The sequence below is a fragment of the Oryza sativa genome, chromosome 5 (genome assembly GCF_034140825.1).
Source record: "Oryza sativa Japonica Group chromosome 5, ASM3414082v1".
Classification (NCBI taxonomy): domain Eukaryota; kingdom Viridiplantae; phylum Streptophyta; class Magnoliopsida; order Poales; family Poaceae; genus Oryza; species Oryza sativa.
This window is the reverse complement of record NC_089039.1, coordinates 23,156,902-23,182,621: the sequence shown is the minus strand read 5'-3', so window position 1 is coordinate 23,182,621 and position 25,720 is coordinate 23,156,902. Positions and strand designations below refer to the sequence as shown.

Here is a 25,720-nt window from a genome sequence, read left to right as displayed (position 1 = left end):
AAATTTTTATAATAGGTAAAGATATGTACATCGAATTTACATTAAAAAATTATTGAGTGACATTGAAATTTATACTGTTACTTTAGAAAAGGATTTTTCCATAATATTGTTTCAAGCGTTTGGTTTGGTCTGGAACCAAAATACTACGGGTGTGTTTAGTTCCTGAAAAAAGTTGAAAGTTTTAAAAAAGTTGAAAGTTTGGAAAAAAAGTTGAAAATTTATGTGTGTAAGAAAGTTTTTAATGTGATATGATGTGATAGAAAGTTGGGAATAGCCGAATAGGGGGAAACTAAACACGGCCGTACCACTACCACTGCCGGTTTTTCATTTTTGAGCGGATTGTAGACCGGAACCAAAATACTACTATTACCACTGCCGGTTTTCTACGTTATTCTCTGCGGCCTTCGTGGGCCCCGATCATGGACCCAAATAAACAGGAAGCATGGGCATTTTTGGGCCCAGCGAACTTTCGGCCTCCAGCCCTCCACATCACTATTCTCTAGTCTGATGTTACTCTTGTGAATAGAACAAAATAAACATTTCTCTTATGGTTTGTTATAAGCCGTAGAGAAAAAATATTTTATGAGTAAAGCGTTTATATTTGCATTCTCATACATTTTAAAAGTCAAAATAGAAAAACAAAGTGTGATGAAAAAAACCTTCAAAATCGACCCAAAATTAAACTTCAAAATTCTTATTTTGACATTGATTAGCAAACAACGAGACAGTCTGATAGTGCTATAATGATCAACTAATCTGATAGTACTATAATGGTCAAGTAAATTGTCTAGATATGTGATTTTCTTCTCCTTCAAATCGTCCATGTTATTTCATCGCAATACATTACAGGTTTACAAAACATTAATGCCAAGCATATTGAATTACAAACATAATCATAAGACGGGCAACCCCATCTACATAAATACTTCAACCTCTCGGCTGAGAAAATTTAACTGGATGCAGACGCATTAGACAATTAATTCACAGACGATAATGGGCAGCATATCTCGGACATTGGCAGACTAGCGCATTCGAGTGTGCGTCATGAGAAGACCAGCTAGCAAAATCACTGGGGATTCGGCGGCCTGCTGTTGGCAGCCGATACCCTGGATCCCCACTCGAGAAGCTCTTTGCTCGTGTCATCCTTGTGCACGATGATCTCGATGAAGCAGAGGCAATCTTTCTTGGCGCCCGTTGCCGTCGCGATCGCCTCTATCAGCTCCTCCTCAGTCCGGACCTGTTGAAAAACAACGGCAAAAAAGGTTTTCAGCTGTCACGATCGAGCAGTCCAATTGCACTTAGCCGTATTTAGTACTACTAGTAGCAGTAGTTACTAGTAGTGGTGGTGTTTGAACCCAACCTTCTTTGTCCAGCAGTTGCCGTCAGAGTTGTGGATGGCGTCGATGAGGCCGGTGTAGTCCCAGTTCTTGATGACGTTGTACGGCCCGTCGTGGATCTCCACCTCGATGGTGTACCCACCATTATTGATGAGGAAGATGATGCTCTTCTGCCCGCACCGCAACATCGTCGACACGTCCTGCGCCGTCATCTGTACGTCGCGCGAAACCGCATTACTGCATTAGTACAGCGCCACAGCCGCCGCCATTGGCGAGAAAAACAGAGATCGTAGCAGCAGAGGACGCACCTGGAAGCTACCGTCACCGATGCAGGAGATGACGCGCTTGTCCTTGGCCGCCTGGGCGTAGCCGAGCGTGGCGCCGACGGACCACCCGATCGAGCCGTACTGCATCTGGAACTCGTACCTGTTGGGAATGACCAGCCTTTCGTTATTGAATTTTGGGAAGCTGAGGTGAAAGCGTGGAAGGTTGTCGGGGGCGTGGAGACGATCGGTGTGCGTGGCGTTTACCCGCAGCCCTCGGGGAGCCTGAGCTTCTGGCAGTTGAACCACGAGTCACCGGTCTCGGCGATGACGGCGGTGTCGCCGGACAGCAACTCCTTGATGTGCTTGAAGAGGATGTTGACCCTGAGTGGCTCGTCGGGCTGGCCGTTGGGCGGCTCGCGGTCGGGGATGAAGATGCGGCGGTAGTTGTCGTACGCCGTCGTGTTGCGGTCGAGGCGTTTGGCGAGCGCGTCGAGGAACTCAGTCATGAGGATGCAGCCGAACGCCGGGCCGTTGCCGACCACCACGCGGTCGGGCTGCACGATGACGGCCTTCTCCCGCTTCAGCAGCAGGGAGTAGCCGACGGAGCTGTAGTCGTTGAAGATCGGGCCGGCGAAGAGGTAGGCGTCGGCGGACTCGACGATCTCGGCGCAGAAGGTGGTGCTCACGGCGCCCCAGTACGTGCCGATGAACCGCGGGTGGTGCTCCGGCACGAGGCCCTTGGCGGACGGCATCACCGCGAACGGGTACCCGCTCGACTCCGCGATGCCGGCGAACGCCTTCTTCGCCTTGGCCACCCGGATCTTTGGCCCCCCGACCATCACCGGCTTCACCGCCTTGTTCAGGAAGTCCGCCGCGGCTTCGACGGCGTGCTCCAAGTTCGCCTTGTTGCTCAATCTAATGGAACAGATACCAAAATTAATAAACTAATGGATAAAAAAAGATTCTAACACAAGATGCATGCGTTTTGAGCTCAGTATTACCTTGGCGAGATGAACAACGGCACTGGCTCGCGGCTAAACGTCGGGTGAGAGAGGCCCGCCAGGTTGCAGCCCACGCTGATGTACACTGGCTTGCTCTCCCTTAGTGCCGTCGCTATGGCGGTGTCGATCTGCTCGTGCGCGTCGTCGAGGTTGTTAATGACGGCCTGCATGCGTGCAACGCACTCTCTGTTCAGCTCAGGTGTTCGACGAAATGCAGCAAGACACTCAGTGCAAAAGAAAGACGAGGGCAGGGCTCATTGCGCGGACCTGGTAGCAGGTGATGGTCTGGAAGCAGCGGAGCTCCTGTGAGAAGTCCGGGAGGCCGATGGTGTGGTGCAGGATGCGGTTGGTGCCGTAGTCGTTGGAGTTGGGCCCGCCGACGATGCAGATCACGGGGAGGTTCTCGCTGTAGGCGCCGGCGATGGCGTTGAGCACGCTGAGGCCACCGACGGTGAACGTGACGGCGCACGCGCCGACGCCGCGGGCGCGGGCGTAGCCGTCGGCCGCGTACCCGGCGTTGAGCTCGTTGCAGCAGCCGATGAGCTTGAGCCCGGGCTCGGCGATGAGGTAGTCGAGCAGGGTGAGGTTGAAGTCCCCGGGGACGGCGAACACGTCGGTGGCGCCGATCTGCACGAGGCGCCTCGCGAGGTGCCTGCCGAGCGTGGCGCCCGCCGCGCTGGTCACCGGCGGGTGGATGACGGCCTTGGAGCTGACGGCGGGCAGCGAGCCGACGGAGTCGCACGACGGCTTCGCCACGCCATTCGAAGGGTCGCCAACCAGGGCAAGCTCCATGGCGCGCAAACGAAGGTGGCAGTGAGGGGGTTTGATTTAGTGAGAACGCTTGACTTGACTTGGACTTGTGTTGATTTCTGCTTAGCTGAAATTGACAAGCGAGTGGTGAACATTATGGGGCTTATATACAAGAGGGAGAAAAAACCATTTTTGCCGTTGCAGCGTGCAGAATTGTGGTCTGGTGGATGGCAGGATGGGTGGTAATCGCCTGATTAGCTTGTTTGTTTCGCGTGCTCCGTTGCCGTGGTTTGGCCAAGGCAAACCTTGTGCGTCCTGCATTTGTGATTTGTGTATACCGTCAACCTGTCTGGAAACTCCAGTCTAGTACGATGCATTCATCGAATCATCGTCCATCTTTTCATTAACAAATCGTATTGAGAGGATATGCGATGTGGACATACTACTATCAAGCTAAATAAGCAAAGCAAATTTAAACTCCCTGTTGTCGATGTGAAGTAAATTTGGCATTTTATTAGTGGGACTTAAGGCCAACGCCAATCTAACTTGGTCTTATGACACTACTAGACTGGTATATACGTATGCAAATACCTTTTTGGGCAATGATATACTACTCTATATAAAGATTTCATTTTTAACCGAGCAGATAACAGGTGTTATTGATCTACTAGGAAAAAGGCACCGGTTTTTTTTTATTTAACAAGCAATTCAAGCATCCTACACCGCTACACGACGTGTATACACTCCAATTCATTTTCGAGCTAGTAATTGAAGAATCCATATGCTAAGAGCATGTAGGATAGCAGGCTATAAGCAACTATAAGCATATTTTAAAGAGATAAAGGAAGAGAGAGAAAAGTAGCGGGGTAAACTAGCTGCAGCACGGACTTCAAGACGTAATGTGAATATGATAGGTGGGACCAGGTATTAATAGTATATTAAGCAACTATTGTATGAATTGGCTATTAGATTGACTATAGATGAATTGGAGCTAGTAGTGGACTATACCATTAAACTTTCTCTAAGCATCTAAATAGGGGTAAACATCTAAATAGGGGTTTACCCCATGGGGCCCGCGGTCTAGACTACCACAGTGTGATTTCAGTCGAGCCGAGCCGACCAGCCGGCCGGCCCGGACTACTTGCACTGTTGCATCCCCTCCCCCTGGCTCGTCTCTGCATGCTCCCCTGGTTTCCACCCACCGCGCGCCCGCCCGCGCTAGCGCAACCGTGTGCAGTGCACCTGCGCGCGGCGCCGTCGCCGGCTACGCTCCTACTGGCTACTGTAGCTATCTCTGCTCGTCTGCTCCCCCAAGGGTCAGATCTGCCGGCGCGCGCAGCCCGCGGCTCGGGCGCTCGGCTCACCTACTGCCTCGGGTTCTCTCCGTGTAACAGCGATGTGCAGCGTGGCGTACTTGCCTTTTACGTGCCTGGCAGCTGTTTTCCCACCGTCTTTGGCCCCATGTTTCCTCGCGCGGTGCGCACGTTACGTACGTGCTTGGTACTTTTGCAGCGTTAAGCGCATGCGTGCGTACCGGCCTGAATTCTCAGTTTCTCATTCGGGATTACGCCGTAACTCAGATGGAATTCCCCGGGTTTACCTCAGTGATCAGTCGCGGCAGTACTAATTTAAGTTGACATCCGGCGCAGTGTGATAAAGTGAGAAGGACGTCGCTGTCGTCGCTCCACGCACAACGTAGACAAACAGTCCAAGGGTTCAGTTGGTTCTTCCACTTTTATTAGTTCCTCGGTACTCTGTAATAGTAAAGAAAGTAATTTAAGATAATATTTAAGTCAAACATTAAGTACATAAATCATAAATAACTATTAATTTGTTGAGTTTGTAAGTGTAAAAATTATATGAATTGATTTGTCTTGAAAAATATTTTTATAAAAGTATACATATATCACTTAATAGTAAAGAAAGAAAGTCATTTAAGATAATATTTAAGTCAAACATTAAGTACATAAATCATAAATAACTATTAATTTGTTGAGTTTGTAAGTATAAAAATTATATGAATTGATTTGTCTTGAAAAATACTTTTATAAAAGTATACATATATCACTTTTCAATAAGTATTTTTATAGAAACGAGAAGTCAAAATTGTGTTTTGGAGACTGTGTCGCTGTTCAAAACAACTTTCTTTACGAGTACGGAGAGAGTATAACGGGATATTCTTGAGGCTTTGATGAAAGATTCTAATAGTGATGAATAATTTGATCTGCAAGTAGGACTGAAAGGGAAATGAGCCAAAAGTTTGCAAACAGTATTCTTCTCGCTGTTGGGCCATTGGCCATCAGTGCGCGTGTCTATCTTTTCAAAAAATAAATTTTGCTATAAAACATGGTGACTCTGCAGTTTTAGCTGTAAGACACCGCACGAAATGACTATTGATGAAAACACTTAATAAATGTGGTAATTTACCAGCGGACACTGCACCCATTAAAATATTTTTTTAAGATGAGATAAATCATGTGAAATGTTAAAATTACCCCTGAACCCATATATCAACTCTCACATCTCTCTTATCTCTCTATCAACTCTCACATCTCTCTTATCTCTCTATCCCCTCCGTTGATGCCATGGGTGTCATCGCCGTCGACGGGAAGCAGCACCAGCGAGCAGGAGAGGGAGGCGACGCAATGGTGGCAGTATGACCATGGGAATCTTAGAGGATTTGGGGATCAGAGAGAAATAGAGGAGTTGAAGGAGGTAGAGAGGCGTATGATGGTAATGACGGAGGAGAGCACGTAGGCATAGAAGGGGAGCTAGACGGCGCCAGGCTTTTGTTGGCCCAATCGTCGTGCCTCGCGTGTCTAGGGCGGCTGCTCGTCGGAGCCTAGGCGTGCCCACGAGGGAACATGCTTGTCCGTTGTGCCCGATGACTTCGCGGACCCCTCCGTCGCGCCACGGCCACCAATCCCCACTGGTGTCGTTCGCATCCGCCCCTCCTCCTTCTCTCCCCACCCGTCACTCAATCATAAAACCATATATATGAACTCCGTTATCTATTAAAACCAAGCCAATTGAGGCACAAGGATTCAGGTGACCTCATCTCGACATGCGGTGCTGGAGATTGAGGTAGAGACAGAGGTAGAGAAGCTTGTCGAGGTGTGGCTCTGGAAACTAGGAAGAGAGGCAGTCTACACCTTTGCGACTCAATCCCTCACCTTCTCGGTCTCACCGTTGCGTCGTCTCCATTGGTTATATATATATTAGAAGTTTAAGTGGTTTATGTGTTCCGAGGAAATAATATTTTCGTATTTATGTCTGATTATATTCGATTCTTATTCATATTTAAGATAATTCGTATTTGTTTTCGTAACTAAGCTATTCGTATTCGTTTTCTTATCCGACAAAAACAATATGAAGACAAATATGATGTGAGTATTATCCGGTCGTATCAACTTTATTTTCATCTCACTAGTGGGAATGAAAGCTCGTGCAGTGGAGAGAGGCTCCGACTGGGATTGGTGCTAATGGTGAACACGGATCCGGGCTAGTTGGAGGCCTGCCTGCGGTGGCACAAGGCGGAGGAGCAGACGAAGACCTCCCTAGTGTCAATGCTAATCGAGGCATCCTTCTGGTGGTGGCACGGATCGAGGGGCGCCACAACCGCGGTGGTACCACCACCGCGGATCGATTCTAGCGGTCGCAGCTAGGAGCTGAGTAGATGGAGGTGAACCGGCGGTTGAGATCGGACTAAACGGTAGTAGGATAGTGGCGGTGGCCGGTGGGGATTCGAGAACTGCGGCGGCGGTGGCACTGGTGTCGGTGGCGCTCCTACCGACGCACACACGCTCGAGATGTGAGAGGTTGAGGCCGTGGAAGCGCAGCGACTCTTGTTTTCCGACGGATTGGGCCAGAAACCGGCATAAAATTTGTATGTTACGGCCCATCTAAATGCGAAATTGAGCCCAACGTGAAAAAGTATTACTCCCTCCATCTCAGAATATAAGAACCTCGTACAGAATGAGACACCCTAGTATATGAATCTGGACTAGTTTCTTATATTATAGCACAGAGGTAGTACGATATTACGATCGTGCAATTTACATGTGTGCATTGGCCCGAACACTAGGCTTCCAAGCAGGTCATAACTATGTGATCTCTTCTCCTTCAAATCGTCCATGTTATTGCATCGCAATATAGTGTAGGTTTACAAAACATTAATTCCAAGCATTTGAATTACATACATTATCATAGGATAGGTAACACCCATCGACATGTACTAATTCAACCTCTTCTCTAAGAAAATTTTGAATGGATACAGAAACAGAAGCGTTAAACAATTAATTCACAGACGATGATAAGCAGCACATCTTAGACATTGGCAGCCCAGCAATTTCGAGTGTGCGTCCTGAGAAGACGAGCAGCAAGATCACTGGGGATTAGGCGGCCTGCTGTTGGCAGCCGAGACCCTGGATCCCCACTCGAGAAGCTCTTTGCTCGTGTCATCTTTGTGCACGATGATCTCGATGAAGCAGAGGCAGTCTTTCTTGGCGCCCGTCGCCGTCGCGATCGCCTCTATCAGCTCCTCCTCAGTCCGGACCTGTAGAAAAAGAGCGGGGAAGAAGTTTTTAGCTGTCACGATCGACCAGTCGAATGGCACTTAGCCGTATTTATAGTACTACTAGTAGAGTAGTAGTGGTAGTGGAGTGGTGTTTGAAATTAACCTTCTTTGTCCAGCAGTTGCCGTCAGAGTTGTGGATGGCGTCGATGAGGCCGGTGTAGTCCCAGTTCTTGATGACGTTGTACGGCCCGTCGTGGATCTCCACCTCGATGGTGTACCCGCCGTTGTTGATGAGGAAGATGATGCTCTTCTGCCCGCACCGCAGCATCGTCGACACGTCCTGCGCCGTCATCTGTATATCGTGCACACGCACATTAGCACAGCCGCCGCCATTGGCGAGAAACAGAGGAGATAGCAGCAGCAGCAGATGAGCAGAGGACGCACCTGGAAGCTTCCGTCGCCGATGCAGGAGATGACGCGCTTGTCCTTGGCCGCCTGGGCGTATCCGAGCGTGGCGCCGACGGACCAACCGATTGAGCCGTACTGCATCTGGAACTCGTACCTGTTGGGAATGACCAGCCTTTCGTTATTGACTTTTGGGAAGCTGACGTGTAGAGTGGATAGTTGCCGGGAAACGAGATGAATGGTGCGTGGCGCTTACCCGCAGCCCTCGGGGAGCCTGAGCTTCTGGCAGTTGAACCACGAGTCGCCGGTCTCGGCGATGACGGCGGTGTCGCCAGACAGCATCTCCTTGATGTGCTTGAAGAGGATGTTGACCCTGAGTGGCTCGTCGGGCTGGCCATTGGGCGGCTCGCGGTCGGGGATGAAGATGCGGCGGTAGTTGTCGTATGCCGTCGTGTTGCGGTCGAGGCGCTTGGCGAGCGCGTCGAGGAACTCCGTCATGAGGATGCAGCCGAACGCCGGGCCGTTGCCGACCACCACGCGGTCAGGCTGCACGATGACGGCCTTCTCCCGCTTCAGCAGCAGGGAGTAGCCGACGGAGCTGTAGTCGTTGAAGATTGGGCCGGCGAAGAGGTAGGCGTCGGCGGACTCGACGATCTCGGCGCAGAAGGTGGTGCTCACGGCGCCCCAGTACGTGCCGATGAACCGCGGGTGGTGCTCCGGCACGAGGCCCTTTGCGGACGGCATCACCGCGAACGGGTACCCGCTCGACTCCGCGATGCCGGCGAACGCCTTCTTCGCCTTGGCCACCCGGATCTTTGGCCCACCGACCATCACCGGCTTCACCGCCTTGTTCAGGAAGTCCGCCGCGGCTTCGACGGCGTACTCCAAGTTCGCCTTGTTGCTCAGCCTGATAGGACATATGTCAAAATTGAGAAACTATGGAGAAAAGAAGATTTTAACCCGAGATGCGTGCATGTATCATGTATGTTTAGTTCACTACCTTGGCGAGATGAATAGTGGCACTGGCTCGCGACTGAACGTTGGGTGGGAGAGGCCTGCCAGGTTGCAGCCCACGCTGATGTAGACGGGCTTGCTCTCCCTTAGCGCCGTCGCGATGGCGGTGTCGATCTGCTCGTGCGCGTCGTCGAGGTTGTTAATGACGGCCTGCATGCGTGCAACGCACTCTGTTCAGCTCAGGTGTTCGACGAAATTCATCCAGACATCCAGTGCAAAAGAAAGACGAGAGGCAGGGCTCATTGCGCGGACCTGGTAGCAGGTGATGGTCTGGAAGCAGCGGAGCTCCTGTGAGAAGTCCGGGAGGCCGATGGTGTGGTGCAGGATGCGGTTGGTGCCGTAGTCGTTGGAGTTGGGCCCGCCGACGATGCAGATCACGGGGAGGTTCTCGCTGTAGGCGCCGGCGATAGCGTTGAGCACGCTGAGGCCACCGACGGTGAACGTGACGGCGCAGGCGCCGACGCCGCGGGCGCGGGCGTAGCCGTCGGCCGCGTACCCGGCGTTGAGCTCATTGCAGCAGCCGATGAGCTTGAGCCCGGGCTCGGCGATGAGGTAGTCGAGCAGGGTGAGGTTGAAGTCCCCGGGGACGGCGAACACGTCGGTGGCGCCGATCTGCACGAGGCGCCTCGCGAGGTGCCTGCCGAGCGTGGCGCCCGCCGCGCTGGTCACCGGCGGGTTGATGACGGCGTTGGAGCTGACGACGGGCAGCGAGCCGACGGAGTTGCACGACGGCTTCGCCACGCCATTCGAAGGGTTGCCAACCAGGGCAAGCTCCATGGTGCGCAAACGAAGGTGGCAGTGAGGCGCGGTTTGACTTGGTGCGAACGCTTGACTTGTCTTGGACTTGTGTTGCTTGTGGCTAGCTGAAAATGTACGAGGTTTTGGCTGTGAGTTGTGACAAGCTGGTGGTGGGCATTGTGGGGCTTATATAGAGGAAGGAGAAAAAACCGTCTTTGGCGCCGTTGCTGCTTGCAGAATTGTGGTCTGGTGAGATGGGTGGCAAACTGGCAATCGCCTGACTTGTTTCGCGTGCTCCATTCGCCGTGGTTTGGCTGGCCAAACCTTGTGCGTCATGCATTGGTGTATACCGTCAACCGGTCTGGAACTGGAACCTCCAGTCTAGAATGCATTCATCGAATCATCGTCCATCTTTTCATTAACAAATCGTACTAAGAAGATATGCGATGTGGACATACTACTCTCAATCTAAATAAGCAATGCGAAATTAAACCCTTGTTGTCGATGTGAAGTTAATTTAGCATTTTATTAGTGCCACATTTGATCAACACGCCTCTAAGTTCTAACTAGACCTCATGACTCTTAGTCTGGTATATACGTATGCATATACCTTTTTGGAGGAGTATTATGCTACTCTACGTAAAGATTTCATTTTGTATCCGAGTAGAGAATAGGCGTTCTTGATCAACTGGGAAAAAGGCGCCGTTTTTTTTTTAATTTAACAATCAACTCGAACACCCTACACCGCTACACGACGCGTATACGCTCCAATTCATTATCGTGCTAGTAATTCAATAATCCATCTGCTGAATTGCTGATAGTGAATTAAGCCTATGTTTTCCCACACAGTGTGATCGGTCATTCAGTCCAGCCGACAAGCCGGGCCCGGACTTGTTGCGCGGTTGGATCCCCGCCCCCTGGCTCGTCTCGGCTCCCCTGGTTTTCGCCACCTCGTGCACCGGGCACCGCCGCGCGCCCACCCGCCCGCGCATGTGCAACTGCGCGCAGTGCACCTGGACGCGGGCGCCGTCGCCGGCTACGCTGTAACGCCTAGCTAGGTAAGAGCAGGTACAATAGTTACCCATACGCTGGCTATATCATACGTGGAAGATGGAAAAGTAGAGAGAGTGTAAAACGGGCGCTAGTTTTATCGCAGGCTTGGCATAAACTCCAAACCTACATGCACGTGGGTAACACAGGCTTGCTGAGAGTAAAAGGCTGAAATAGTGGGCCCTACATATAATAAAGTAAATTTGTTTTATAGCAGATGGGCCAACGCTTATTGTATTTATTGGCTCTTATATCACATGCAGATGATGTGTGTGAAATTAGAGCCGGCAACGGGCTGCACTATTAAACTTGCTCGAGCAAGGATAATAATAGAGCTCACTTCCTACTATTAGACCATCTTAAAGCCAATATATATAATAAATTAGCTGTAAGGTTAGCTACAATTTTCTTTTTCTCTTTATCTCTCACTTACACATTTAATGCATTTATATTGGAGCTTGTGATAAGCTAGCTCTTGTATGAGAGCCAACATTCTTTTTTTTTCACTACCTCTTTCCTCCTTCTAAATTTATAGTAAGCTTATAACTAACTATTATACTTGCTCTAAGCTCTGCTCGTCCGCGCTCCCCCTTAGGTCAGATCTCTGCCGGCGCGGCCCGCCCGTTGCTCCACCGCCTCGGGCGCTCTCCGTTTAGCAGCGATGTGCACCGCGTTGCGTACGTACTGCCGTCCACGACCTTTGCAACGGTTAATCGCATGCTTGACGGCGTAGGGCACTAGTGCGTAGTACTACCCTGAATTAGTGAATTGTCAGTTTCTCATCATACTGTATTACTGTAGTATTACGCAGTAACGTGTGCCGATGAAGCTCCTGGGTTTACTGCGTTACTGCGTAATACTGCGCGCGCGGCCCGTGGCTAGCCTGCCTAGCCTGTTTATCCAGGCGGCCGTTGCTCTGCCGCCTTGGGTTCTCTCCGTGTAACAGCGATGTGCACCGTGCTGTACTGCCGTCCACCCGTGACCGCTCTCGGCTCTCGTACGTGCTTGCCGACCGTTTTTCCACCGTCTTTGAGGCACCATGTTTTACTCGCGCTTGCTTGCACATAAGTGCTTTTTGCTATACCTTTGCAACGTTATTCGCATGCTTGACTGCGGAGTGCACCAGTGCGTCGTACTACCCTGAATTCTGAGGGTGTGTTTACTTTTTTATTGTAAAGTTTTTAAGTATACGGACACGTATTTGAAGTATTAAATATAGACTAATAACAAAATAAATTACAGATTCCACTTATAAATTACGAGACGATTTTATTAAGCCTAATTAATTCGTTATTAGTAAATGTTTATTGTAGCATCACATTGTTAAATCATGGCGTAATTAGGCTCAAAAGATTCGTCTCACAATTTACATGTAAACTGTGTAATTGGATTTTTTTTTCACATTTAGTGCCTCTTGCATGTGTCAAACACATTTGATGTTACGTTTTTATCAAAATTTTTTGGATCCAAACAAGGCTTCAGTTTCCCATTCGGTATTACATACGCCGTAACGCAGATTGATTATTTGCGTCCCCGGGTTTACCTCAGTGATTAGTCGCGGCAGTACTAAATTTAAATTGACGTACGGTGCAGTGTGAGAAAGTGAGAAGGACGTCGCTGTCGTCGCTCGCTCCCCGCACAATGTTAAACAAACAGTCCAACTGTCCAAGGGTTTGGTTGGTTGGTTGATTCGCTCTTACTAGTATAACGGGATATTCTTGAGGCTTTGATGCAAGATTCGTACTCGCTCTATCCATAAAAATTAGACATATTTCACATTTAAATTTTTCCAAACAAGTTGTTTTTATTTGTAGTTTTTATGCATTTAAGACTTAAATGAAGAAATAAATTAAATATTTGATGAGAACCTAATGAGTCATCTAAATACTTATCGGTTGTATGTTTACATTCACTCCTTGATTTTGTACTATCTAAGATGATTTAATTTCTCCTTAGTCTTGATGACAAAAGTAATATGGGTAACTCTGGTAGATGAATGGAGTAGTGCTTAATAATTTGATATGCAAGTAGTAGCAAAAGGGAAAGGAGCCAAACGATCTCATACAGTATTCCTCTCGCTGTTGGCTATCAGGTGCGCATGCCTGCCTTTATGAGGAAAATAAAAAGCACTCCGCAAGCCTAGTTGCGACCCACAGATTCGTCAATTACAAAGTTTAAAACACCCCAAATACCTTTCAAAACAGCGAGCAATCGTACGTGATTTGAATTATGCTACTGTTAGATTTGGTTCTAGCATTAGTTAACCACATATTGGTCGTTCCATGGGTATGCGTCCAAATCACATGTGTATGAGTGGTGAACAGTGCGTGCGGGTGGCAATGGGATCTGCAGGAAGCAACCCGCGCGCATTGGACATCCTGCCGGCGAAAGGAATCAGGGACCAAACCAAGCAGCAAAAGGGAACCGAATTCCGTGGACTCCGTATCGAGAACACAGAATCCCCGCCTCCGCGAGAATCTTCGTTAGAATCTTCGTTCGAGGCTGCGCCTCTCTCGCCATCTCGCGGCGCAAAAAAGGTGGTTGGAGTCCAACAGATGTTGCGCCGACGTACGTCGAGGAGTCAAAACTTGGGTGTGCCACTGCCGGCCAGTTTTGCAAGCGGTGGCGTGGGGCCGGTCCGCCTTTTCGCACGGAGATGGGGGCGTGTCGCGCGCTGAATGGCAACGGGGGGCCACGGATTGAAAACGTACCAGGTGGCGCCGCAGCAAAAACGTGCGGTGATTTGTGCAGAGAGCGGGCGGGTAGACGGGTAGTCAATTACTAGTAGCCATGAGATCACTCCGGCCGTAATCCTTCGCGGGACTATTTAGTTTGCGAAAACAAAATTTTTGATGTCGCATCGAATGTTTGATCGGAGATCAAAACGGGTTTTTAGACATAAATGAAAAAACTAATTTCATAACTCGTCTAGAAACCGTGAAACGAATCTTTTAAGCCTAATTAATCCATCATTAGCACATGTGGGTTACTGTAGCACTTATGGCTAATCATAGACTAATTAGACTCAAGATTCGTCTCGCGATTTCTTCCCTAACTATGCAATTAAGTTTTTCTAAATCTATATTTAATACTTCATGCATATGTCCAAAGATTCGATATAATGTTTTTGGGAAAAAAATTGCACTGGTGGAGAAGTGCTTTTTAGTCCCGATTTTCAAATCGGTACTACCAATTCGGAACTAAAGATCGCTATCTTTAGTCCCGGTTCAAATACCCGGGACTAAAGATCTTTAGTCCCGGTTGGTGTTATCAACCGGGACTAAAGAGAGGAGATCTTTAGTCCCGGTTGATAACAACAACCGGGACTAAAAAGAGGGAAGCGGCAGTGAGATGGTCCCCTTTTCTTTTTTTTTCTTTTTTATTTTCTCCCGAATCAAGTTGGATATATATCCCAAATCAAACCCAAATCCCCAAATCAAAGTAACATCCCAAATCTACATCACAAATCTTAAAGTTACTTATACACACAAATCAAATACATCACAAATCCTACAAAAATTACAAACATATCAAATACATCACAGATCCATACAAACATGCAATGAATCACAAAATTATCCACACAAATATGCAAATGGGCTGCCGCTGCCGCTGGCCGCCTGCCGCACAGCCGCCTCGCTCCGCCGCTGCCGCACGGCCGCCGCCGCACGGCTGCGCGGCCGCCTCGCTCTGCCGCCGCCAGGCGTGGCCCCACCGGCCGCCACCGCCACCCGTCCGCCGCATGGCGGCCTCGCTCCGCCGCCGCCGCTCGACCGCGCGGCCGCCTCGCTCCGCCGCTGCCGCACGGGCGCCGCCACCGTCCGCCGCACGGCCGCCGCGCGGCCGGCTCGCTTCGTCACTGCCGGCCGGCCTCGGCAGAGAGGAGGAGGAGGAGGAGGCGGGGAGGGAGATCGGAGGAGAGGGGAAGGCCGGAAGGGGGAGGAAGGGGAGAGGAAGAAGGAAGAAGGGGAGGAGGCGGATACCGAGACTAAGTCTTGGTGGTTTTTAACGAAGGAGAGAAAAAAAGGGGAGGGGATACCGAGGAGATATCGGCAGTTTATTTTGGTCCCGGTTGGTATAAACAACCGGGACTAAAAATAAATCTTTAGTAGATAATTGGAGCTTAACTGTACCCACCAACTTATTTGAACCGGGACTAAAAAATGATCTTTAGTCCCGGTTGGTGTTACCAACCGGGACTAAAGATCAAAATTTTTTTAACCGGGACTAAAGATTTTTAACCGGGACTAAAGATCTTTAGTCCCGGTTTTTATTGCAACCGGGACTATTGTGGAATTTGGTCGACCGACCAAAGATGGTTTCTCCACCAGTGTTGGTGAACTAAACCAGGCCAGCCTGCCACTACCGTATCGGTTATCTTCTCATCGGCGTCGCCCACAGTGGAGAAAACTTAGGGTTGGTTTGGTTTGTGGCCTAAATAGGTCTTACCAAATTTTATCAATGCCAAATTTGCCAAATTTTGACAAGTTTTGGCATGACTAATTTTGGTAAGGCAAAGATATTTGCATTGAAGCCAAAATAGCTTAAATTCACTATTGAAATGACCTATTTTGCTAAAATTAGGCTTTAAACTAAATAGACACTAAACACTATTGAAATTACTAAATATTGGTAAGCCTAATTTAAAACTCAAACCAAATCAGCCCTTAACCAGCTTCTTCTGCCTGAAGTTGCAGGCTTGTAGCACGGAGACGTTTACATTCGAATGTATAGTTTTCTCTTACTTGTAGTAATCTTATGTTTACTTTGACGTAGCTTCGGATCCTAGATGCACTGTTTCTTTTTTTAAAAAAAACACACGGATTAAAAGTTCATATGTTAAATTGTAGTGTTCAAAATTATAGTGATTTAAAATTTATATTTTTATTTAAAATAGAAATAGTATAATTTTCCCAAATAATATTAACATAATCGTAGATTCAGATATATGGATTTGTGAATCTAGTCTAGACATATAATTCTCCAAGAATCATCGATTCAGAGCTATGATAGCTAGGACCTTACTTTAACATTTACATTTTGAATTTCTAGTTACCTTTTACTCTCTTTATCCCTAAATATAAGTATTTAAGTTATTTTAAGGAGAGTTCGATGGAAGAAAACTCGTCGTTTTCCAAGCACATGCTTTCCGAACTGTTTAGCTAAACACCGTGTTTCATGAAAAAAAATCTATAGAAAAGTTGCTTTTAAAAATTATACTAATCTACTTTTTAAGTTTAAAATAATTAATACTCAATTAATCATACGCTGGTGTCTTACCTCAATTTGCCTATTTTATCAATCGTCTTCTTTCATCTTCCTTCAAACACACTCATAGTAGACGCCCTAGCTATCACAAAATAAGATACTCTGGAAGTACGGTTGGAGTAATACAGAAAGAAATTTGACGTGACACGTAGTATTTTTGAATGTTTATGATTACTAGAAAAAAAGCCCGTACGTTGCAACGAGTCAAGTCTATTTTAATCTTATTATTCTTTTATTGTATAGTTAAGATAAAATTTACTGTGGGAGTTCTTTTGGATATATATATTTTTAGAAAATCATGAGCTGCAGTTAGGAGTCCGATCGTCTCAAGTTAGCATGCGAGTTTTTTTAAACATATTTCTTATATGATTCCTTCTGTATTACCAAAAGTGAACGATCTTAAAAACCGACTCAAATACGAATATGTATTTCCAAAAGAAAACAAACTTAATAACCGACTTATACACGGATGACGTACCAAAATACCAGTAAAAACATCTTCAATTTTTATAATAGTAGAGATAGAAAACCATGAGATGCAGTTAGGAGTCCGATCGTCTCAAGTTAGCATGTGAGTTTTTTTAAACATATTTCTTATATGATTCCTTCTGTATTACCAAAAGTGAACGATCTTAAAAACCGACTCAAATACGAATATGTATTTCCAAAAGCAAACGAACTTAATAACCGACTTATACATGGATGACGTACCAAAATACCGGTAAAAACATCTTCAATTTTTTATAATAATAGAGATAGATAAATTTTGAACATTTGGAATACTTATATTTGTAGATGAGGGAAGTCCTTTACAATAATATATCATGGTATTTATGTTATACCGTGACAACTCAAATGTATAAGTATTATTCAAAGTAAAATGTATGGTAGTTATTGAACTTGTTCATATATGTCATCTAAGTTCTCATACTATCAAAATATGGTATAATGATCCTAAATTATCACAAATCTACAAACCTTTTTGGATTCTACGTGGCATATTACATAGATGTTGATGTAGCATCAACACTTAAAAGATAAAAGGAAGAAAAAAGAGATGGAAGAAGAAAAGGAAGTGGAGGAAAGAAATTTTGTTTTCAAGGTAGTCATTATAGAGTTGGTGATGATGCCATCTCATTGTTCATGTGGCATGCCACATTAAGCTACAAATGATCCTATAGGGGTCATAGCAACATAAATCAGAATAACACACTTTAATAAATTCTTATATATTTTCAGAGTACATAGCACCGACGGACAAGTTTGAATACCGACTGTGCACTTTAATATTCATATCTTACTGATCTAGCCAATCAGAACTTCAGTTGATGCTTTTTCCAACAATGTGACAAATTACTGTTGTTTCTATTTTGCAGCTCGATAATATCGTCATGCCGACCATTAATATTCGTCCGGCTCCTAGATTAATTAGGTTGTCCTGGAGTAAGCTACACACACAAGGTATTCCTTTGAAAGTATTATGTATTTTTATGGTCAAGTGCCGTCAAAGAAAAGCCCTTTGTCCATCGTTTTCCGGTCGCTTTCTGCCGATAAGAGGGGTAGCATGATTGCATGAAGGATAACCTTTAAAATAGAGCAATACGCTCAAGTATCTCAAACTTGCTCGCAACGTCACAATTTTGAGTTTCAGGGCTTCAATTAATAAATCTAACTTTTAAAGTGTAGTCTGAAATAAAGCTGTATAGCTATAGAATTACAAACCCCACTCCACTCCTCTAATTTATTGTTTAGATTAGTTCAGCTTGCTTCGCTCACTTTTTTTTTTTATCTAAAATCGTTTGGTTGGACTCCAACCTAAAAGAGATGGAAAGTTCTGTTAAATATACTTAGAAATTTTGCTATTAAAATATTGTTTTTACCAGCGGAAGCTAGACCTAAGAATGGGTGCATCCATAAATGATGAAATTTAATTGGTAAAATTTGTTATATGACACCCATGAAAAACATGATACGACTGTTAGACACTGAAAAAACTGGTCGCCATTATTATATTATTTTTAATCCAAATATAGCGAGAACCACATGGAAAAGAAAATTTTACCCTTGTGGGGTCATATGCTTGTATCCTGACTGGGTCTTGTTTAATTTGAACGAAACCCAAGCCACTCTCTCTTCTCCGATTCCCTCTTCAAAGCCCTAGAATTTGGTGGTGATGCCGACGGCGTGCACAACGGCTGCAAAATTCTTTTCCTTAAATGTTTCTCTCCATTTAGAGAGGGAATAATAAAATAATGTTTGCATCCTATAGCTAATTATCCTTTTTTTATGGTGCTCAACAGCCCTATCACGTTTTTTTAGTTGTTTTGTAGCAAAAACCACAAATTGGCGCACTATGATCCGTTTGATGCAGGCTAAATGTATATGTAGGCCCTGTTTGGGGGAGCTTGTCCCAGCTGCAACTTTTCCCAAAAACTGCTTCTACTAGAAGCTGCCCCAAATAGTCCACAGTTTCTGAGAATCTGTAGTTACAGATTCTGAAAAATGAACTAAGAAGTCAGAAGCTGGAAAAGCTGGGTTTCAGAGCTTTTCCAGATTCTCAGAAGCTGGCTACCAAACAGCTGCTTATCAGAATCTAAAACTTCCACAAATAGGCCCATAGTGTAGTCATGGTTAGAAGCAAACGAGCAGCAAGTCCAAAGAACAAGTAGGCAAAGGTCCAAACTCAAGCATGCCGGCTGGGCCAAAGGCCCTCTTGTTTCTTCAACTCATTTGCTTTACACTTTGAAAAATACATTTTCTAAAATTCTTGAACTTTATTTTTTAGACTTTATATCACTTATTTTAAGTTATTTGTTAAATTTATTTTTTAAAATTATTAACTTATTCCTATAATTAAATTGATAATCCACTCAATAATCGAATGTCTCATTTGATTTAACTGTTTAGCTTAACGGTTCCCTCGGTTAGGTTTTTTTGGCACATTTTTGAGGTACTAAACAATGTGTGTTTCGTATAAAAGCTTTATGTATAGATTTTCCATTTAAAAAATCAAACAATATTTTGTTTTAAGTATATAATAGTTAGTACATAACTAATCAAGCGCTTGTCCATCTGCCATTGGTCCACTACTATCTCAGCCTTCCATCTATTTCCATCCTCATTGGCCCCTACTCACCTCCGTTCTAACTTCGGTTCCAGAAATTGATAGTTGTCATCACAATGCCGAAAAAGACAAAGAGCCACCAATGCTAGTTAGAAGAATGTGATTTGCATAGTTGTTGTCGTGATGAGCTACTACCCACCGCCTCTTTTCTGCCTAGCTTCCCTCTCTATTCAGAGGTTGAAGATGATACCTTAGATTCAGGTGACTAAAATTTGTTCAAAGTTTAGTCAATTTATATCTAATAAAAGTGTAGATTAATATGAAAAAAACCATCTAGATAAACACTTCAAATACAAGTTGCATCTATAGTTGTTTCCATAAAAAAATGATTAGAAATGACTTTGTGTTGGAGCGAGTGTTTTCTGTTAGTCAGATTTAGTATTTCCAATACAGATTTTTTTCATGTCTTACCAGCTCCAATCTTGAAGAGGCTGCTACAGATCAGACGTCCGATATTTAGCAGAAAATCGAATGCAGTCCGTGCAAACAAAACTATCACAGGGAATCTGCAAGCCTATAAGCTACCCTCCTGCATATTTACATGCAATTTCTCTCTCCTTCTTCTCTACCAATAAAATTTAAACTATTTTTCCTTCTAAATTACTTATCCGTTTTACCATCCAATTTCACCATTATGTTCGTTACAATTAAATCTTTACAATAATATCTCATTTGATTATATTTATGATAAAATTTATAAATATAATTATATTACTAATTGAAACATCTTTATATTGTACGTGAAACAACAACTTATAAGTATTGAAACATTAGAAAATATTCATCAAAACATCCCAAACAACATGTGCAACATTTATAAATGAATTAGTGAAACATTAGAAAATACTTACTGAAACATCCAATAATACCACGTGCAACATTCGTAAATAAGCTAGTGAAACATCAAAAAAAATATTTATTGGAACATCAAAATAATGCCATGTGCAACATTTTTAAAAGATCCATGGCAACATAAAATTTAAAATGTGCAACATAGTCAAATTCTGATTGAAACATTGTGCATCAGACGCTCGATCACGGGCATTGCGAAACTTCCCATCGGACGCCCGATGCCCAAAAAAATTCAGTCAGTCAAATGTTTCAGTTGATCAACGCGTGAAACATCAAGTTATACATGGTGAAAAAAAAATCAGTAGCTAAAACATTTAAAAATTTTATGAAACATGATAAAGATACACGTTGGAAATATCGCTATCACATGTGAAACAACTAGTGTTAATGGATTGAACCATATGTTTTTCTTTCATCCAAATATAATCATGCGATATCTTGTAAAGATTAACTACGACGAATACAACAGTGTTATCGGATCGTAGATTGGGTAATTAGTTTAGAAGAAAAATCGTTTTGAAACTCGCTAAAATGCATACATGCATGCATGTGCATGTATGAGGTGGAGAGGGAGAATAGTGATCGGTTGTTTTGCGAATTTTGTGAAACACGCTAAAGACACATATTGAAACATATCCCTATCACGTATGAAACAAAAAGTGATAATGGATTGAAACATATGATTATCTTTTTTCAGAATATAATCATGCGATATCTTGTTGTAAAGATTTAATTATAACGAATATAATGGTATGATCGGATTGTAGATTGAATAAGTAATTTATGAAAAAAATCGTTTTAAATATCGTTAAAGGTGCATGCGTGTCATATTGGAGATATTAATATAGGCTTGGGTAGCTGCATATGTATGTCAGAGGCAGCCCGTCTCATTTTTCTCCTTGGGTCCGGACGTCCGAGAAGAAGCATCTTCCCAATCTTGATCTATAATGGTATCACAAGAGAAGCATGATACTATTCACAATATTGCTCTAATCTTGTAGTTGATAGCCAAAGATCATTTATTCCATTTTGGGTTGCGTAGTTCCCTATGGAATTTCATTATAGAAAATTTGTGAATTCTTTCCATCAGTTTAGCTTGTTATCATTTAGAAGGATATGAAGGTTTACCCCATAACCTCATATCCTTTATTTCAGTCAGAATTTATCAATTGTACTTTAGAATTTATCAATTGTGTTCTAGTTACATAGGATGGGAGATATATTTCTTTTCATTATTAAAAAAATCTACTGTTTTTGGTACTCCCTCCGTCACTAAATATTTGACACCATTGACTTTTTTAAACATATTTGACCATTCGTCTTATTCAAAAAATTTTGTGAAATATATAAAACTATATGTATACATAAAAGTATATTTAACAATGAATCAAATGATAGGAAAAGAATTAATAATTACTTAAATTTTTTGAATAAGACGAACGGTCAAACATGTTTAAAAAAATCAACGGTGTTAAATATTTAGGAATGGAGGGAGTATATAGTAAATGGATTGCAACAACATATGGGGCCAGGGGGAATTGCAGGATGACCAGTTGACAGTGGCGGTTGTGGGCCGTGGTTTCTGCATTGGTTAGAGGAATAAGTTCACCGAAAGTCCCTTAACTTAACAGTGATATTTTTTGAGGTCCCTTAATCACAAAACCATAAATGCATACGCCTAAACTTATACAAACCGTATACTCAAGGTTCTATGGCAGTATATATGGGTGGTTTCGCTGACGTGGCATCCTAGTCAGAGAAAAAAGTAAGTGGGGCCCACATGACAGCTGCACATTTTTTTTCTTCAATTTTCTCTCTCCTACGCCGTTGTCGTCAGCGTCGAAATCGTCATCGTCGGCTGGTACAACGGCAAGGACCAGAGCAAGCACCTCCTCAACTGCTACTTCCGCACCGGCTGCTCCACCGCGCTCGTCACCAACAAACGTGGTGGACCAACTAGACAGCCAACGACCGAAGCTACCGCTCGGGCTACCGCAACGAGGACGACGAGGGCATCACCGGCTTCACCCTCGGCCAGAGCGTCGGTTGCATGGACCGCATGGTTTGTATGAGTTACCGGAGAGCCGTGGCTTGTAGCTCGAAGGCTTGTAGTAGCTCCGACGGCGACGACATGTCGTCGAGGACGACGGTGTCTAGGCCATGGCAGCACCGGAGAGCCAGCCCTGCCACGGAGAGCGGGGCCATCTCATAGCAGGCCTCGAGCGTCAGGTCGGCGAGGCGCGGGCAGCCGGAGATGAGGCGCTGCATGTTCCTCTCGTGGTCGGTGACGTCGGCCAGGAGCAGCGTCTCGAGGGACGGCAGGGCGATGGCCGCGGGCAGAGTGAGCCGGACGGAGCCGAGCGACAGTGAGCGCAGCACCGCGCAGGTGAATAGCCCCCTCAGCACGCTGTACTTCTGTGGCTCGAACTGCCGCCTGTAAACGGCCATGGGATACTTCTTGTCGTCGTCGGAGTCCGACCATGGAGATGCGGAGCGCGCGTAAGGAGACGGCGGCGAGGCGGCGGTGGCGGGCGAGGAGGGCGGCGCTGATGGCGCTGGTGAACAGCGGCGGTGGCGGGTTGGGGTCGGACGGAGGGCCCCACCCTGGGCTGTACTTGGCAAGCTCGTCGTGGTCGACAACGGGGGCGTCGGGCTCCACGAGGTAGACGGTGTGGACGGCGGTGAACGTGTGGTGCCACCGCGGCGAGAACACCGCCGCGCGCGCCGCCTCATTCGCCGGGAGGAACGACAAGATGTGGCCGATCACGCCGTCACTCAGCGCGCTCAGCCGGTCGCCGCCACCCACTACTAGAAAAATAATTTATCGTCACGAAAAAAATCGTAACATCAATACTAAAATTATGGCAATAGAAATAGCGTAGCACCAATGCTAAAATCGTTGCCACAATCTTTAAATCGTTGCTAGCCGTGGTAATAAATAGCGTGGTAATAAGTTATTGCAACGATTTTTATTTAGTTGTAATAAAATTTGATATTGCCATAAAATGGATGTGGCAAAAAATATATATTGTAACACTTAACATCGTTGCAATAAATAACTATTGCCACCACTCCATGTGTGGCATTAGTTCTACGTACCAAATTAAATGTTTCAGTATTAATTTATCAACCTAACTATTTTCTTTTGATATCTTGTCATGGCCGGGATTCGAACCCAAGATCTCTCCCTCACGCGCGCTCTCCATGACCAACTCACCTACGTATCAATTTTATTTAAAAATGCATATAATTCCATTTGAGACTGCCTAACTGAGATTTGAATCATGAATTTGAGTATTTAAAAGATTTCAAATGAAAAATTTAAGTTGTAGATCTCATCGAGAGTTATAAATTTCATATAAATTTTGTCCTAATTCGTGTTCATATGAAAAGAATAAGTTAAATTATGAGATGATAATTTTTTTATTGCAATGAATTTGTTGATCATGGTAATAGAAAATAGTGAAAAGTACCATGTACTATGCAAATTGCAATAAAAATTAAATGTGTGGTGATAGAACATGTTTTTTTTGCAATAGTAATGTTTTTTTTGGCGATAGCTCATTTCCTATTGCAACAAAAATATTGAATAAAACAACAATTGTAAATCGTTGCAACAAAATGTAGTTATTTGCCACGAAAAAAAATATCATTGCGATAGTACAATATATTGCCATGAATTATTTTTCGTTGTAATAAATTGGTGGCGATAGCTCAATTATCTTGTAGTGACCGCCGCAGCCGCAGAGCTGCCGCTCCGCCCGTAGCCTCCTAGGCCCGCTGGCCACATTCGCGCTCGCTCATCACCGCTCTGCCCACCGTCGGCCTTCCTCACTGGAGAAGAGAAGAGAAGAGAAGAGAAGGAGAAGAAAAGAGAAGAAAAAAAAGAGATGTGCAACTGACATGTGGGCCCCACTTTTTTTAAATTTTTTTTTTGCTGACTAGGATGCCACGTCAGCGAAACCACCCATATATACTGCTATAGAGCTTTGAGTGCACGGATTGTGTGAGGTTAGGGTACATATTTCTGGTTTTATGGTTAAGGGATCTTAAAAAAATCTCGTTGTTAAGTTGAGGGACCTCCGGTGAACTTATTCCTTTGTTAGAAATGCGAGGTAGCAGGCCATAATGGGCTAAATGATGCAGACCAGTTGCGTCGGTCTCTTAGAAGATCGGCCTTTGGTCTACTACTAGAATTCAAGGTTTCAAGCTCGGGCTAAGTTGACTAGGAAGAATTGTTTCAGCCCAACCTATAAGATGTACCTTTACACGAATAAATCAGCATAGGGCCAATTAAACTCAAAGAAACTAAAAACACATAGTATAGTGTAATTATTCTCTTTTCCGATTGAAAGAGGCCCGCATTCAGACCATTAGTTCCTACACTTGTGACCCAAACAGATCGACTATCTAAACATTTGTCAAATAAATATAATTATAATGTAATTACATTGTACAGAGTAACTTGCATTTAACTATACAATATAAATCATATTTTCTCCTCTATTACAAAATATAAGCTTTTCTAAGTTTTTAAGAAAAATAAGGTAGATGAAAAATATTCTCTTCTAGTTCTGTTCAGTGGCCAACTTTTGAATTTTGAATTGCTTACGTTTCCTTCCCAAGCTTTTCATTGACGGAAAATGTATATATTTACATTTGCTAGAATCAATGCCTAGAAAAACACTTATATTTTATATTATGTATAATTTCTGATAATCCTATAATTGTTTATATTTTGAACGGAGGGAGTAACTTTCAGAAACGCCGCGGTAATACACTACTTCCGCGAGCCGAGGACATAGGATAGAATCCCCCCATCCATACGCATGAATACCGAAGCAAAACTAAAGACTCAAAACCACATGAAAAGTGTCATCCCTCCATCCTTTATTAGATGGGAATATATCCTATGCGCACAAGCTCTCGTGCACACCAATTAGCAAATATCACAGAAAATTCTAGAGAAAATTGGACACATACTTCCAATAGTATTACACCTACGTGTGAGATCTTACATTCAAATGTATTATATTTAGCCGTAACAAAAAAGAAAAAATTCTGACAGAGTTTTACCTTTAAAATGTCAGATTTTTAACTTTTTTTTGTTACAGATAAAATATATTGAATTTGAATATGAGACTTTGTATATATGTGTAATACTATTATGAGTAAATGTCTATTTTTTTGTAGTTTTTTTCATGACATTTGCTAGTTAATGGGCACGGGAAGCTTGTGTATATAGGACATATTCCCTTCTTAGACACCATTATACTTAGTTCTCAATAGAGAACTATGTAATAAGATATTGTAGCTTCTGCTGAATTAAAGGTCACATTTTATCATTATGTAAACAAATTATATTGTAGTTATATACAAGTTATAACGTAACTACACTT

General features: G+C 44.4%; 3 protein-coding genes across 3 annotated transcripts; all 3 read right to left on the bottom strand.

The window, feature by feature from the left end:
- Positions 1–799: 799 nt before the first annotated feature.
- LOC4339068 (pyruvate decarboxylase 1) lies at positions 800–3,492 on the bottom strand. The gene is made up of 6 exons (XM_015782259.3): positions 2,872–3,492; positions 2,605–2,768; positions 1,868–2,518; positions 1,646–1,763; positions 1,361–1,549; positions 800–1,237 (listed from the first exon to the last, which is right to left on the bottom strand). Exons 1-6 carry the CDS (start codon positions 3,394–3,396, stop codon positions 1,067–1,069), a joined length of 1,818 nt encoding a protein of 605 aa, XP_015637745.1. The 5' UTR covers positions 3,397–3,492; the 3' UTR covers positions 800–1,066.
- A 3,851-nt stretch (positions 3,493–7,343) lies between these two features.
- Positions 7,344–10,188, bottom strand: LOC4339066 (pyruvate decarboxylase 1-like). The gene is made up of 6 exons (NM_001402639.1): positions 9,542–10,188; positions 9,276–9,439; positions 8,532–9,182; positions 8,315–8,432; positions 8,034–8,222; positions 7,344–7,909 (listed from the first exon to the last, which is right to left on the bottom strand). The coding sequence occupies exons 1-6, from the start codon at positions 10,064–10,066 to the stop codon at positions 7,739–7,741; spliced, it is 1,818 nt and encodes a 605-aa protein (NP_001389568.1). The 5' UTR covers positions 10,067–10,188; the 3' UTR covers positions 7,344–7,738.
- Positions 10,189–22,394: 12,206 nt separating this feature from the next.
- LOC136356476 (putative F-box protein At3g58960) lies at positions 22,395–24,226 on the bottom strand. The gene is made up of 3 exons (XM_066310382.1): positions 24,157–24,226; positions 22,937–23,126; positions 22,395–22,755 (listed from the first exon to the last, which is right to left on the bottom strand). The coding sequence occupies exons 1-3, from the start codon at positions 24,224–24,226 to the stop codon at positions 22,395–22,397; spliced, it is 621 nt and encodes a 206-aa protein (XP_066166479.1).
- Between the last annotated feature and the right edge of the window lie 1,494 nt (positions 24,227–25,720).

Coding starts and splice junctions, on each gene's coding strand:
- LOC4339068 (XM_015782259.3), bottom strand. CDS start 3,396: ATGGAGCTTGCCCTGGTTGGCGACCCTTCGAATGGCGTGGCGAAGCCG. Junction 1,764..1,867: donor AGGCTCCCCGAGGGCTGCGG/GTAAACGCCACG, acceptor CATTCCCAACAG/GTACGAGTTCCAGATGCAGT. Junction 1,238..1,360: donor GCAACTGCTGGACAAAGAAG/GTTGGGTTCAAA, acceptor GTTTTTCAACAG/GTCCGGACTGAGGAGGAGCT.
- LOC4339066 (NM_001402639.1), bottom strand. CDS start 10,066: ATGGAGCTTGCCCTGGTTGGCAACCCTTCGAATGGCGTGGCGAAGCCG. Junction 8,223..8,314: donor TCGGCGACGGAAGCTTCCAG/GTGCGTCCTCTG, acceptor CACGATATACAG/ATGACGGCGCAGGACGTGTC. Junction 7,910..8,033: donor GCAACTGCTGGACAAAGAAG/GTTAATTTCAAA, acceptor CTTTTTCTACAG/GTCCGGACTGAGGAGGAGCT.
- LOC136356476 (XM_066310382.1), bottom strand. CDS start 24,226: ATGTCAGTTGCACATCTCTTTTTTTTCTTCTCTTTTCTTCTCCTTCTC. Junction 23,127..24,156: donor CTCTTCTCTTCTCTTCTCCA/GTGAGGAAGGCC, acceptor TTTTTCTAGTAG/TGGGTGGCGGCGACCGGCTG. Junction 22,756..22,936: donor GACCACGACGAGCTTGCCAA/GTACAGCCCAGG, acceptor GGCCGTTTACAG/GCGGCAGTTCGAGCCACAGA.